This window comes from Neophocaena asiaeorientalis, unplaced genomic scaffold, assembly GCF_003031525.2.
Source record: "Neophocaena asiaeorientalis asiaeorientalis breed wild unplaced genomic scaffold, Neophocaena_asiaeorientalis_V1.1 scaffold433, whole genome shotgun sequence".
In the NCBI taxonomy this organism is placed as follows: Eukaryota; Metazoa; Chordata; class Mammalia; order Artiodactyla; family Phocoenidae; genus Neophocaena; species Neophocaena asiaeorientalis.
In genome coordinates this window covers 2,367,308-2,382,248 of record NW_020175040.1, presented here as the reverse complement: position 1 = coordinate 2,382,248, position 14,941 = coordinate 2,367,308, and the positions used below count along the sequence as shown (strand labels likewise).

Here is a 14,941-nt window from a genome sequence, read left to right as displayed (position 1 = left end):
GTGCCAGCAGGCGGGGGGGTGGGTCTCTGCTTGATGGTGACAGCAGAGCGGCCACTGCCCTGGGCCGTGGTGCAAAATCCCGGGGAAGGGCCACTGCCCCTGAGCGCGTCCCCGCGCCCAGCTCAGCGAGGGGCCGCCTTCTGCACCATCAGTCCAGGATGAGTAAGGACACAGGTGGTGTGCGTGAGAAATGGCATCCGTGTTTGTCTCGGCCGCTGCCCCACCTCTGTCCTTGCATACCTTAAGTCCTCTATGGAAGAAGGTGAGGCTCACCAAATAAGTACTGCTTGTCCATTCTTTCTCTGTGTGGCAGCCACCCCAGAACTGGCCAGCGAAGTGAGTCAGGACCATGCCCAGCTGTTACGGTGCCTCTTCCTGGCTAGCCACAGATCACTGTGGGCAGCTTGGCTCCGTCCACCCCCTCTCCCGCCTCCGCCCCTGGGGCGCGCTCTCCATGTGCCTGTGATCACCCCTGTGCTTGGGTGGCATGTGTCCAGCAGCGTGTCTCCCTTGCACACCGTAGTGTGGGCACCCTGCAAGGACACACAGACGTGCAAGCAAGTGTGTGTGGTAGGGTGGTGGTGCTGGACCATTTCTGTTACAGCTGCCACTCCAGGGTGTGGGCCACGTGACAGATGCTGCCGGGCAGCTCCCAAATGGGTGTCTGCCGAGGGCTTAGGGATCCCTGGACTTCAGAGCTGCTGATGAGGGGAAGGGTGGGGTGGGCTGATGGTGGAAATCAGAGAAGGGTGTTGGGATCAAGAGCAGATTGCAGGGGAGATAAAACATGGGGATTGTTGAGAGGCCTTGTTTTCCCCACCCCCTTGAGATAGAAGGCTGCTTCCTTCACCTGGTTCTGAGTTCGTTCGGGTCAGATTTTCAGTTCTTTGAGGCTGATTTCCAAATCCTTTTCACGTGCCTTCCTTTTCTCTCCTTTCCACTGGGAGTGATGGAAGTAGCAGAAAATTATAGGTGCTAGAGGAAAAAAAAAATCGCAAGGAGTGTAATTCTGAAAGTTAAAATCAGGTGGGGGTCTCAAGGCAAATCAGTTGTTCAATGCAAAAGCAATGATACACGGAATGGTTAGGTCTCAGCTGCTGTTTCGGTGGGCAAGCTTGAAAATAAGTAATCTCTCGTAATTACCTAAAGAATTACCCACTGCGAAAGCTTTTGAAAATATCAAGGTCTATATAAAAGAAAAATAGTCATCAGAGGGAAAAGGAACTTCAAGAAAATGGAAATGTTTATTGCAGAAAGAATGAAAAACCAGATTCCTCTTTTTCACACACCGCTTTTCAGCACCATTATCAGAACCTCCTTTAATTCCTATCAGACTGTTGGGAAAGATAGACAAGGACAGACTGTGACAGGTGGAGGAGAGAGGTTGAGAGAATGGGGACCCCACCTAATGCAAATGGTCGGGAATAGACCCAGCGAATTCATCGCACCACAGTGCTCTGCGCAGAGAGCTTCACCGACTAAAAAGTATTTTATCCCCAGAGGCGGGAAATCAACAGGACTGCTGGTCAGACTTCCCCTGAGAGCGCACATGCAGGTTCCTTGCGGTCCGGGCTGGTCTGGCCAGCAGGACCGAGGCCCACGTGGCTGCGACTCCTCTCCCATCACACCTCGGTTCAGCTCGCAGGGACACCTGTCGGGTTTTGAGGCAACGTGTGTTTGATCCTCCAGCGGTTTTGTGGAGGGTAAACTTCCAAGAATTCTTAAAGTCAGTTGTGCTTTTCTAAAACGGCTGAAGTAATGTCTTTCCCAGTAGGTAGATAATGAGCTTCACCTCTTGGCCGTCTCAAAGACGGCTGCTCTGGTGCCCTGGGAACCTGTACAGTTTTTGTCATTTAATTATTTCTCATCAATTGCCTTTTTTTTCCTGGACTGCGTGAGTTTTTCCAGATTCCTGTCTTGTAGAATTTGGTTCCCCCAACCCTGAGGATACCAAGTCTGAAAGTGGACCTGTTGTATCAGCTGGTATTTTATATAAAACTTGCATTATGTTTTCCAAACAGTGGTTATTTCCTTGAGGGCAGAGGCTGTCTTGTGTTCATTTCTGTGTCTCCAGAGAGGGCCTGGTACAGTACGTGGCACAGAATGGGAACTCGGGGGACCGCATTCCTCTGAGCAGTGAAAGTCTAATGCAGATGTTAGCTCCAGTACAATACTGCCGCCTGCCTGAAACCAAAGCAGGTCCTAACTAGCAGCATATCTGATTGGTAATATTATATGATTCTGACTATTTAAAAATTAGAAAGTAGCTCTTAACCTGAGTACCGTCGATCGACGAACTATTTCCAAACATAGGGTCTGTGCAGAAATAGAAATAAAGGGGCTTCTTTGTGAAATATAGGGGGCCACTCTACCAACTTGAGGTCTTTCAGGAGAGGAGCCACCCTATGGTTTGGGTTTCTCGTGGGGCCCCTGAGCAGAGTGCTGGGAGGAGAGGGTGTCTTCAGTCTTCAGGTCTGGCCCGTTTCCCTGCTCCTTAAGTCCTGTGAGGCATCCGTGCCATCCTGGCTGCTCTCCGCCTTACATATCCTTTGGAGGAAGGGCACATAAAGAGTAGTTTTCTGGCCTCTCTTTACGGAGCACCTGCAGGACCTTTCTGTGAGGAGAAACCAGCTAACTACAGTGCTCCTGCTGGCTGCTTGTTTGACCTTAGTGTCCTGAGGCCTCAGTTATCTCATCTGTAAAAGAAAAGGGTGTTGATTTATTCGCTCGCAAACATGTCTTGAGCTCCTGTGACACTTCAGAGACTGTTGAGGCCCCGGCAGAACAAAGGTGAAGCTGACACAGGACGCTGGACTCGGTGCTCGCTGCTGAGTGAGGGAGGCTGTAAGGTGGTCTGTGACAGTTCAGTGAGGAAGGTGCTGTGACGTGTCCAGAGGCGATGGTAGTGGTGGGTGCCCAGCTGAGACCATGGGGGCCGGGCGGCTGCTCTGAGCTGAGTGTGGAAGCAGGAGTAGGAGTTAGGCGGGTTGGTGCAGGTGACCTGACGCGTCACCAGCTTCTTGTTAAAGGCTATTTGAGACTCTCATGCCGTCTATGTTTCTTCCCATTAGTCTTAGTTTTTTCCTTCAGGTCACATAGAATAACTGATCTTTATTATTCACATCAGCCTTTTGTTTTAATGCATTTGAAGATATCATTGTCGTTCTTAAACATTCTCTTCCTGGCCGAGAATGTCCGGGTTCTCTATCCTTCACGATACTTATGATTGTAGACTGCAGTGTGCTTTTTGCAGTGCAGTTTATACCCTGCACGGAGCTGACCACTGGGTGGCCTTTGCGGGCTTGCGGAATTCTTGTCTTGCTCTACAGATGAGGAGACCAGGGTGCTGGTGGGGCAGACGTTCTCCTGGAGTCCTTCAGCCAGGAAGCCAGGGTGCTTTCCTGTGCCACGCGCCCTTGCTGTGTCTGATCTCAAGATCTGTTTAATCCTCTTCAGCACACTTGTTATTTTGTTACGCCCCTTTCCCTGTACCCCGGACTGCTTTCCTTGCGAGATGTTTTATTCGTGGTCCTGTGTTGTCCAGCTGGTGCGTAGCATACGAAGGCTCCGTCCCCCCCCAGACACGTTCTCTGTTTTTGGGTTTTTTTTTTTTTTTGCGGTACGCGGGCCTCTCACTGTCGTGGCCTCTCCCGTTGCGGAGCACAGGCTCCGGACGCGCAGGCTCAGCGGCCATGGCTCATGGGCCCAGCCGCTCCGCGGCATGTGGGATCTTCCTGGACCGGGGCACGAACCCGCGTCCCCTGCATCGGCAGGCGGACTCTCAACCACTGCGCCACCAGGGAAGCCCTGTTCTCTGTTTTTGATAGAACTCATTTCTGAGTCTGAAAAGCCCTTGTCTTCCTTAGCAGCCACTCATTGTGCTGGCACACAAAAAGCATAGGGTTTACTACTTCATAAGGTGCTTATAAGGATTAAAATTCAGATAACGCTTAGAAAGCATTTAGCACGTGGCACCAGTAGTGTTATTGTTTATTTTTATTATTAAACATCACTAAAAATTTCTATGAACTGCTGTTCGGCCACGTCATAGTGTGCTATAGGCGCAGAGTAGGAAATAAGTCCCGAAATTCCCTCTTTCCTACATCACTGAATGTTCGTTTTGGAAAAGAAAATTTGGAGGTCATTTCACCCACTTTCCTCATTTTTTGGATGAGGAGACTGAGGCCCAGCTTTCCGGAAGACTTACAGCAAGTTAGTGATATTTGTGTAATTAGTAATGACATTGTGAAACCAGCAAAGAGGGCTGTTTCCTGTTCTTATTGAATGGGAGTGAGAGAGAAGGAAAAAAAGATGCCCTTTATTTTATTGTTTTTTGTTTGTTTGTTTGTTTTGTAAATTAGGAGAGAGGGGTCCAAGATTCCAAACAGACGTATCATTACCAGCTCTGGATGAGTTTGACCTGTGACCTCACATGGTTTTTGTTTTTTTTAAAAAATATTTATTTATTTGGTTGTGCTGGGTCTTAGTTGAGGCAGGCAGGCTCCTTAGTTGCAGCTCATAGGCTCCTTAGTTGTGGCTCGAGGGCTCCTTAGTTGTGGCTCACCTGCTCCTTAGTTGCAGCACATGGGCTCCTTAGTTGTGGCATGCAAACTCTTAGTTGTGGCATGCATGTGGGATCTAGTTCCCTGGCTAGGGATTGAACCCAGGCCCCCTGCTTTGGGAACGTGGAGTCTTAACCATCGCACCACCAGGAAGTCTCTCACATGGTCTTGAAGACTGTGTGTTGCTGAAACACAGATCACATTCTTAATGCAGTTTTGGAAAATGTTCAGCCTAGGATAGGAGCCTGTGGAACAGTGTGCCCACAAGGTCCAGGGAAGCAGGGCCCCTTCTCCGCTGCCCTGCGCCCGCACAGCGTGGTGGAGAGTCGGTACTCGGCAAATGTTTCCTCCCTCTCTCCCGCCCATCTCCCCATCTCGCCTTTGCCCCTGCTCCAGGGAAGGAAGGCTAAGCAGTTTGGCCTTTTGGAGATGAGTACAGCATCTCAGAATCCCCTCGCAGCCCCCTGGCGTCAGGAGTGTCCCTGAAGCCCCACCCTCACCCCTGGGCTCTTGGCTGTTGGAGATGGGTCTCAACCCTGTGCCGCTCTTCCTTCTTAACCACCGGCTTTCATGTCTGTGCAGGAGCATCCCTGGCTACGTGTGCAGCCGGGTCCGAGGAGCCTGGCCCAGAGGGCCTCACCTCCACCTCCCTGCTGGACCTCCTGCTGCCCACTGGCCTGGAGCCGCTGGACTCAGAGGAGCCCAGCGAGGCCATGGGACTGGGGACTGGCCTGGGAGCCCCTGGCTCTGGCTTCGCCAGCGAAGAGAGCGAAGAGTCCCGCATCCTGCAGCCGCCGCAGTACTTCTGGGAGGAGGAGGAGGTGCTGAACGACTCTAGTCTGGACCTGGGACCCACTGCAGGTAGCACTCTCCCCTAAGATGTGGGCTGCTCACAGCTGCCAGGAGGCCTGGCACAGTGCCAAACAGCCCTTTCCTCCGCCAGATCATCCCCTCTCCCTCCCGGCCCGCGTTTACCCTCTGCTGTCCACCTGCCCCTCAAAGCCAGGTCTCTGGGCTCTGAGGGTCTTATTGGCCCAGGAGGCCCTTTTTACTTTTGTAACATTTACTTCTGTGGTCCTGTAATTCAGTGTACTGCTTATAGGCTGTGAGATAAAGAATGTTAGCTCTGTCTTCAACATGAGAAAGCAGAGGCTGAGAGAGGTGAAAGCAAGCACACCTGAGGTCATACAGCTGTCGAGATGATCAGTCCTGATTCAAGCCGAGGTCTGTCCAAGGTCTTGGGTTTTGTTTGTCTTTTCCCTCTTCTGTGCTGTATTGTCTCTGTTTAAGGTTCCTGGAGGTCAGCAGATCCCGTGTCCCTCCTTGGGTCTTAGAGCCCCACAAGGCATTCTAGGTGCCCTTCCCTCGGCCCTGCACCAGAGCTGGGGTCTGGCTCACAGACCGAGCCCGAGGCCTGGAGCCAGCAGCGCACGCAGCTGTGGGCTGATGGCAGGTGCAACAGGGCGTGCTCGCCGTGCTTCCAGCTACAGCAGCTGTGCGAACGTTCTTGGCCGGCAGGAGCCGGTTTTTAAGCACTGGACTGTCAGACTGTGTGTGCACATGCGTGGGGTTGGGGTGTTCCAGGATTTAGCACTGATTTTCCTTTTTTAAATATATATTATATATAGTATTTTGGACTTATGTTCTGTAATTACAAAAATAATGCATGAAAACTGTAGAAAATATGACAGATACAAAAACAACACAAGGAAGAAAATCCGCCCGTGGCGTCAGAGCAGAAAGGTAATTAGCGCTAGCGGCTTGGGGTACATCCCTCCAGTCTCTCTTACATGCAGATTGGAATCATTTTTTCCACTTAAAATATTTCTGAAATTTATTTTCACATCATTAACTATCTTTTATAACTTGGTTTTCAATGACTGCGTAGTGTTTCTTCATGTGGATCATGACCCTCAGTATGAAATGGTTCCCTGTTATTGAATATTTAGTTTGTTTCCAGTCTTAATGATGCTACAAATATCCCTATATATTTTTGCACTTTTCTGATTGTTCCTTAGGATAAATTTCTAGAGTAAGATTGCTAGGTCTAAAGATGTATCAATGAGCGTCCCACCCAGAAACAGAAGACACAATCAAAGTAAGGTAATCCAAGGAGGTTGTGGTTTGTTTTTCTGTTTGTTTTTTGACAGATCCTCCTCAGGTTTATTTGTACAAATAGCACAGGAGGACACCAGCCCCGTGCAGACAGCAGCCCACCGGTCACACCAGTCCTTCTGTCCTCACGTTGGCAGATAAAGGCCTCCACTCTGTAGCCTTTGTGGGGGCCTGGGCACCCTTGGGAGCCGGCACTGGAGCCGCAGCTGCACCTGCCGCTGTAGCCTTGGCCTGGGACTTTGGCCAGCAGAGCCTGAGACCCTTGGCGATTGGGCACGAGCTCGTTTCCCGAGCTTGGGGTGAGCAGTGTAGGCAGGTTGACTGAGCTTGTGGGCGCGGCCCTTTGGGATCCTGGGCTTGACCTCCGTGGGCTTTACGAGAGCCTTGATATCCTCAGCTGCACACTCACGGCCTTGGCGTGCTGGCCTGCATCTTCTACTGGCCCTTCTTGTTGTGCTTCTTGGCAACGTGTGTGTTCCTCAGGAGCTTGGGGTCCCCACCCCCTTAAGAGATTCGTATCGTTGTGATTGGGGTTTCTTGATGCCGTTTCTGTGGCATTTTTGGGACTGGTTGTGCGTGGTGTGGTTCTTGGGCTTGGCCATGTTTGCACCGGGGCCCTGCGGATCCCGAAGTGCCTGGGGCCAGAAGAGACCAAGGAGGTTTTTTTATAGACCAGTGGACTTACCAGGGGATGGCAAACCCAGAGGAGTTCAGGGCTGCCAGCAGAGGGGCGCTCAGCGCCCCACACCCCAGGGACAAAGAAAGGGACACATGACAGGAGCCTGCGAGGACAGAGGGGTGGGGAGCAGTGGTCCTGACACGCGCAGTGAGGCGACGGGGAAGAAAGCGGAAGATAGATGCCCGGCCTCTGGCTCCTCCCGTCTCCTGCCAGAGTCCCCGTTGCTCTCCTTCCCTTGCCTCTGTGGAGGAGTCCAGGCAGGAAGCAGGGATGTGTCCCGGTTCGTGTGATTCACTGGGTCGGTCCCCGGGCAGAGGACGGGGTGGAGAAGGGTGGGGAGTGCGCCTGGGAGTGGGGTGTATCTGACACAGAAGATGAGAATCTTTGCACAGGCTCTTGTTCCGTATTTCCCAGGTGACCTCCAGAAAGGTTGCTCCAGTTTGCGTACCCGTCAGAGAGGGAAATGAATGCCAGATTTTGACCCCTTCCCATCACTGAATTTTGTCACTTGGAGATTTTTGTCAATTTGATAGGCAGAATTATAATGGCCTTTGATTACTAGTAAATTTTAACTGAAGCATGTGTAAGTGAAACCCGTACACACTGAGTATATTATATTCATTTTGACCATTTATCTTTTTTTTTTATTTGAAGCAAGGGCAATTAAGAGCAGGCTTTGGAGTCGGGCAGATTCCAAAGTTCCAGCACTGCCATTCAGTAGCTATGTGATTTTTGGCAGGTAACAACCTAAGCCTCAGTTTTGTCTTGTAGGAAATAGTATCACGGTGTCCTGAGGTTTAAACGCAATAGTACGTTTAAAGTGCTTAGCACATCGTTAAGTACTCTGGAAATATTAGCTAGTATTATTACTTTTCCTTTTTCTTCTATTGAGGCTTTAATTTTTTATCACTACAAATCTTCTTATAAAAAGGATACAACCTTTTGACAAAAACAGAAAATTTTTTTCCAGTTTAGTAATTTTATTTTTATTATAGTAACATTTGACATACATAAGTGAGGATTTTTATAAGCTCGGACAGTCTTTCTTTTGGAATGTTTTCATGTGTTTTTCATGTTTAGAAAAGCCTGTCCCTCCGTGAGACAGACGCTCGTTTATTTCTTGTATTCTTTATCAGCTTAAATTTTACTTGTAACTTGCGGCCAGCTGTCATCTGTTCGCGTTGTGGTGTAGGGTGAGGATCGAGTTTATGTCCCCATGTAGCAGGCCTGTAGCTACAGCAGCGTTCCTTGATAAATCTGTCCTCTCCTCGTTGAAAAGAAGTGCACTTTCCCCTGGCGCTAGACAGTGCTGTGTACTGGGGTCTTCCCTTTTGTCCAGACTCTTGGGATTTTAGTGTGAGAGTAGCCGTCATCGTTCGAGAGCCTCGGTCTGGAGGGAGCAGCTGTGTGCCACCTGTCCTTGGATCCCAGTGGGATGCCCCTGGGCCTGGATGGGCTCTGTTTCGTCTGCCCACTGCCCCACCCCCGTGCATCCCCCCTTCTTTTTCTCTCATGTCGTTTCTCTTCTCCCAGTGGCTTCTCTGGGGCTCACTGAGTGTGGCCAGGTCCTCATGCCAGCTCCACGCCGGTGTGTTTCCTGTGCCTGCTGTTCACGCCTGATAGTTGGGGACGTGCATGCCCTGGGGGTGGGGGGCGGGGAGGGCTTCGTCCTTGCTCCTGTCCTGCTGCTCTGTTTGCCCACCGTCCTGCCCTTTCCTCAGCTCAGTCTTCTCCAACACCCCGAGGAGATGTGTGCAGAAAGGGGGCCAGGGAATAAAGGCCAAACGTCTTGGCGCTGCAGAAAACGCCCTTGACAGTCTGGCCCAGCCTTATGCCCGGCCCCATCTCCTCCCCTCCTGCGACTGCATCGTCTCATTAGCCTGTTGTCCGCCCCGCATGGCAGACGTAGGACTGATGCACAGGGACGCTAAGCGCTTCGCCCAAGGTCACCGCTGGTGCTGGTGCGCGATGGGGCTGCATTGAGAATCAGTGTCTTCTAACTGACGGTGGCTCGGGCCCATCCCCCGAGCCCGCGACGCCCTTATACCCAGTCCCACCTGCTCAGCTGTTCCTCTCCACCCCGACTGCCTGCTGGGCTGTGTCCTGCTTCAGCACTTATCTGGAGAGATGCGGCCTCTGAGAGGCTCTTCCAGCTCCCCCAGGTGACGGGGCCACTGCAGGTGGCTGGGCTGGTGGTGCCCTGGCCCAGGGGCTGAAGTCCAGTCTGTGTACCTCTCACCAGGCCCTGGGCTGGATGGAAGGCACACTGTTTCCTAATTCATCCGCCAGTGGGGACGTCCTTGTGCTGGCGATGGCCCTGAGGTCAGTCTGCTCGTTCCTGCCTCCGTCTTCTCACAGCGCACGATGCTGTGCTCTGAGGACGCGACAGAGGCAAAGTGTTCGGGCTCTGGGGCTGATTTGTACGGGAAGGGATCGTGTGTGCTGCTCCCCCCACCCCCGCCCTCTGCTCCCAACCTGGGAAGTCAGAGGCTTCCCGCCAGGGGTCTCTGGGAGGAGGGAGGGCATCACTCGTGGCGTTTGCTGCTCAGGTCGGGGGGACCAAGAGAGAGGCCTGCTAAGGGCCTGCCAGGGTGGGGAGTCTGCCCAGAGTTCAGTGCCAACCTAGCAGGCCCCTGGGGACGGGGGTCGCTCCGTGCAGCAGTGGCTGTGAGGGCTGGGGGCCATGCTGCAGACAGTCCAGCCTCAGGGCAAGTTCTTTAATAACGAGGGCATCCGACCCGGGAATTGAATGCCGAGTTGTGCCAGGCGCCAAGTCAGGTGTTGTAGAGTGTTCCCTCCTTTAATCTTCAGAGAAACAGTTAAGTCTGTATTGTTACTCCCACTGGACCAGTGGACAAACTGAGGCTTACGGAGTTTGGGTAACAGCTCCATGAGCGTAAGAACCAGAGTTCAAAGCCGAGTCGTCAGACTCCAGAGCCTTGGCTCTTCCTGTCGTGTTGCCTCTCAGCTCAGCAGTTTTACTAGAGACCAGCAGTAACGTCTTAGGTTTTGTGTAGGACTTACCACCATTTTCTCATGGCGTTTTCTCTTTGCTTAGCTCACCGAACTTCACAGCCGCTCTGTGGGGTCAGCAAGGCAGCATTTACTGTCTTTGCTTCACACGTGGGGAAACTGAGGCCAAGAAAGCTTGTTAGCTTTGCCCGAGGTCACACGGCTTGTGTGCGGCAGAGCCGAGTCTGGGGTCAGGGTCTCCCGAGCAGGTCTTGCCCTGAGAGCACATGGGTGGTGTGTGTCAGAGAGGAACCGGTGCCTCTGATTGTCACTGGAGCTCTGTTCTGCGTCTCCTTCTAGTTCGTTGGGCCTGGAAGAACTGGAGCTGGCACCTTTTCCTCCTGTAGCAGCGATCCTTGGGGGCCCGACGGCAGACCAGCTGCCTGGCCAGTGATGAGGGCCGTGACCTTGTGTGGGTCCCTTTTCTAATCTTGCCTTCAGTCTCCTCATCTGAAAGTGAGACCATGGGAGTGATAGATTGAAGTCTTTTCCAGCTTTAAAATATTATGATTCTCTGACATTTTGGGTGGGAAGAGTGGTCTCTACAAAGTAGGGAAAAGAAATGGAACGTAAATCACCCCTCTCCCAGGTAATCAAGCCAGCCTGAAGCCTGATCCTTTAATTCATGGAGAACTGTGAGTGGCTGGAGTCGTTTCCCAGGTTATCTCTCCATCCCAAACTGCCCTGCTGCCGCCTCACCCCTTTCACTTTCCAGTCTCCTTAGTAACATTCTCTGCATGCAGCTTTCTTCTTCCCAGTGAGCAAGCTACCTAGTGTGCTACAGGACAAGAGATAACTCTCTGGGATTGGCACGTCCTTCAACCGCAACTCAAACAGGCCCACAGACCTGTGTGAGAGAGGGGTGTGTATCGGCTTGTAAGGGATCGGTTGTTTCCGGCCCAGGCAGGTGGGGTCCAGGTGTTGAAACGGCATCAGAAGCTGCCTCAGTGCATCGTGCTTTGCGTCCCCTCGTCGGTTCACTCTTAGGTGGTCGTTCTCTGTGGTAGCTGAGCGAGGCCCTCCATCACTCTGCTGCCATCCTCCTGTCACTTAGCAGCCCCAGCACTTCTGGGGAAGACTCAGGTGGAGGCTCGTTGGTCTGGTCTAATCGGGGTCCTGAGTCCCCACAGCCCCACACTTTGGGACCAAGAAGAGGGGAGGAGGGCTCCCCAGAGGAGAATCAAGGTGCCATTAACAGAAAGGGGGATGAAATGATGGCCTTGAGTAGGGACATTCCTAAGTGCTTATGTTTCCTCAGTCATCGTCACATACAGTTCTTTTTTTTTTCCCTCAGGGTGACCTGATGCAGCCGTAAAAGCAGCCTGAGTATCTCTGTCTCATGGCGGAGGCGACTGGCTTAGGGAGGCTCATGGGTGGTTTGAGGTTGTGTGGGTGATTGGTGGCAGAGTGGCTCTCAGCTCTGAGGTGTCTGCTTCAGGACCCGCTCCTTCTCTGTGTGAGCTCCTCCCTCACGGTACTTCAGTTACTGTTCATCTGGAGTGAATTTGTGGAAACCAGATCATCAAAGCAGCTGTCTGCTGGGGTGTGGAAATGGTTTCAGTACAGCGGTCTTGTTGGGTCATATCTGTTATGCAATGATTTGACCTTCCGGGTCACTGCCCACACTTCAGGCATGTTTCCTGGCAGTAGCACTTCACCTGGACACCAAAAAAAGAAAGGAAACGAAAAAAGCCCCATAGTTTTGATTTACACTAGTAGTAAGTATCATTGTGTGAAAATCAGAAACACGCAACAAGTTAAAAAAAAATTCATAACTCCATTATCAACCCAGAGTTCGGCACAGTGACATTCTGGTGTGTCTCTTACTGGGCTCTCTACCCATATAGAAACAGATAAGATATGCTTTTATGAAAAACGGAATTCGAGGGTACAGATCTGGCGGTTTCACTTACGCACGTCTTTCCCAGGCAGCAAACACAGTTCTCCAGCCTCAGCTTTGAGGCCGAATTGGCATCCCAAGTGTGGACGGGCTGCCCCTGCCATGGGAAAGCAGGATGTCCCATGAGCCGTGCCCTGATGAGAATCCTTGACACTGAATCGTCATGAGCTTCCTTAATTGTTGTCTTAGCGTGCGTTTCTGGAAGACAAGTGATAGGATCAGGGTGTTTGTCTTCACAGCTTTTTGTTCGTGCTTTCCCCTCCAGACTGTGGCCCGATTTCTGTTCCCATCCGCAGCAGGTGGAGTGCCTGTTCCCGCGCTCACCCGGTACCGAGTATGGTCCTTAAGTGCACTCCTATGTTGTCAGGTTGGTAGTCCAAAAGGTTTATCATCTGGTTTAATTTACATTTCTTTGATGACTACTGAGGTTGACCATTAAAAAGTCATGTTTAATTTACTGGAAGCTTCCCTTGCACCTCTGTTTTATACAAATCTATTGTGAATTTTGTGAATGTTTTTGTAAATATTAACACTCAGTTGAATAACTGGCTTGCGTGTTGCACTCAGGGGACAGTTTTCAGTGATTTGACATTAACCTAAAGGGATGTTTAAAGTGATCTTTCAAGGCCAGTGGCCCTGATGCCTGTTTTAATTCCTTGTCTGAAAGAGAGGAATCAGTTCATTACCGTTTCAGCTGAGGCCGAAGGTCACATGAGAGGATGGCCACCCTGGAAGGCAGAAATAACGTCCGGTGCAACCTTGATAAAAAGGGAAAAAGACCTACAAAACTTGGGTGAAACATTAGCAGGAAAAAAATGCGACATGATCTATTTAGGGAACAAAAGCCAGCACTGTAGTGAGATTAAGAGAAAAACAAAAAGGCCTAGACGCAGCTTACGTGCCGACACTGGGTGAGTTAAGAGATCTTCCTTTACCCTCTGATCTGTTAGCCTCAGGTTAGTGTTTAACAGTCCCTTCACCAAACATTTATTGCATGCCTACTCTTGATTTCATGACCACCCTTAAAACTGGCGAATCCAGAATTTTCACAAGAGGAGATAAATGACAAGGGGAAGGGTTGAGAATAAGGAGTAATTACGGTTATGTAGCCCCAGGAAAAGAAGGCTAAACTGGGGCAACTAAGAGAATATGTAGGGTTTTTTCCCCCTGAGGAAGATGCTTCCCAGGTTCTCCTCATTTAGCAGATAAAACATAAATGGGCTTAAGTTGTAAGCGAACCATCCCAGTTGGGTTTAAGGAAATCGGGGAGAAAAAAAGCCAATGACACAGAAATGTCTCCCTAAGGAGGCCAAGACATGTTCTTGAAGAAGATTGCAGCCCATTTTTCTAGACGTTGTCTAAAAATTCCCTTGCGAATAATTTGCCCTTATGCATACATAATTCTGCCATTTACAGTCTGTACAGTTTTATTTGTGTTGTAATAAAGATAAATAAGAAATTCGCTCTATTGAGTTACCATTAAAGTAACTTATAGCAATGCCGCCATGCCTCGGCCAAGGGCCAAGGCCCATCAGGGAACCTCCCAGGTCCTTCTGCTGTCAGGACCCTGGACTCCTCGGGCTCCCGCCACAACTACACCTCAGCACACACCCGTGTGCCTGGCTGTGTGCTGAGCTCTGGGATGCAGAACCTGCAGGTGACTTTCAGGGGAGGAAAGAGTGCCTCGGTGGGCCCAGGGTTGTGCATCCCTTAGGTCATTCATTTTAGCCTCACGTTCCAGAGTGGGGGCTGTGCGGAGCCCCCGGGCCGGTCACCCAGAATTCCAGCCCCCCTTGCAGAACTCTGAAGCTTGGCCCTGGCTCTTAAATGTCACCCAGGCTGGTGACCGAAGCCCGGCTTCAGAGGATCGGGACCAAGGGGATGCTGCTGCTGCGTCAGCTGAAGCTAGCTCTGGCGCTGCCTGGCTGACCGGGAACGGGTCTTGAGAGACTGGCTTCGACCACACGAGAACCTGAGGTGGGCAGCTTCACAGCTGCAACAGGTCTGGGCCTCACCACACAGAGCAAGTGTCATCCCTTCTCTGAGCTTTGCTCTGCATCTGTGAAAGCAGGTCTGTGGGCCTGCTGATGTCACAGGGCCCCACTCTGGGATGCGCAGGCCTGATGTCCCCCAGCGCTCTGGGGAAGATGTCGTTTCCAGCGGAGCCACTTGGGGGTGCTGCTGCTCCCCGCACTGTCGGCGGTGTTTCAGGCAGGGGAGATGATTGGGGCGGGTGCATTGGACGAGGTCCCAGGTGGGCCTCTGGCATCTCAGGGGTAGTGAGGGCACCTGGCTGGCTGAGCCCCGGGCAGCGTGGCCACTCCTTGACCCTCCACCCTTTGAGGCCAAGCTGGAGCCTCCGCCTGGGGGACCTGCTCTGTGAGGGACCTTTACTGTCTCTCCATTGCCCCCGCTGTGACTGCCGTCCGGGGCACAGGAACAGGCTTTGACTTGCTTTCAGGCTGTCTCGAACGTGTCTCCTGGGCATCTCTGCTTGCTCACACCTGTGTCCAGATATGTGGTGTGTTTGTCCCTGACAGGCTATTGGGGTTTGTGGAACCCTACTCCAACGCCTGAAGCAGGTGGAAAAGGAGGGCAAAGCCTGGGCTACTAGCAGGATGGAGCACCACTCTCCATGTCCACGGGGCTGTCAGTGGACAAGTGTCTGGTCTG

General features: G+C 51.7%; 1 protein-coding gene across 2 annotated transcripts in view; it reads left to right on the top strand.

Moving 5' to 3' along the window:
* PODXL2 (podocalyxin like 2) overlaps positions 1–14,941 on the top strand; it is a 38,922-nt gene that overhangs the window by 8,192 nt on the left and 15,789 nt on the right. For both annotated transcript variants that reach the window (XM_024763341.1, XM_024763342.1), the window contains exon 2: positions 5,145–5,423. In XM_024763341.1, coding sequence (XP_024619109.1) covers positions 5,145–5,423 — 279 coding nt within the window. The remainder of the gene's footprint in view (positions 1–5,144; positions 5,424–14,941) is intronic.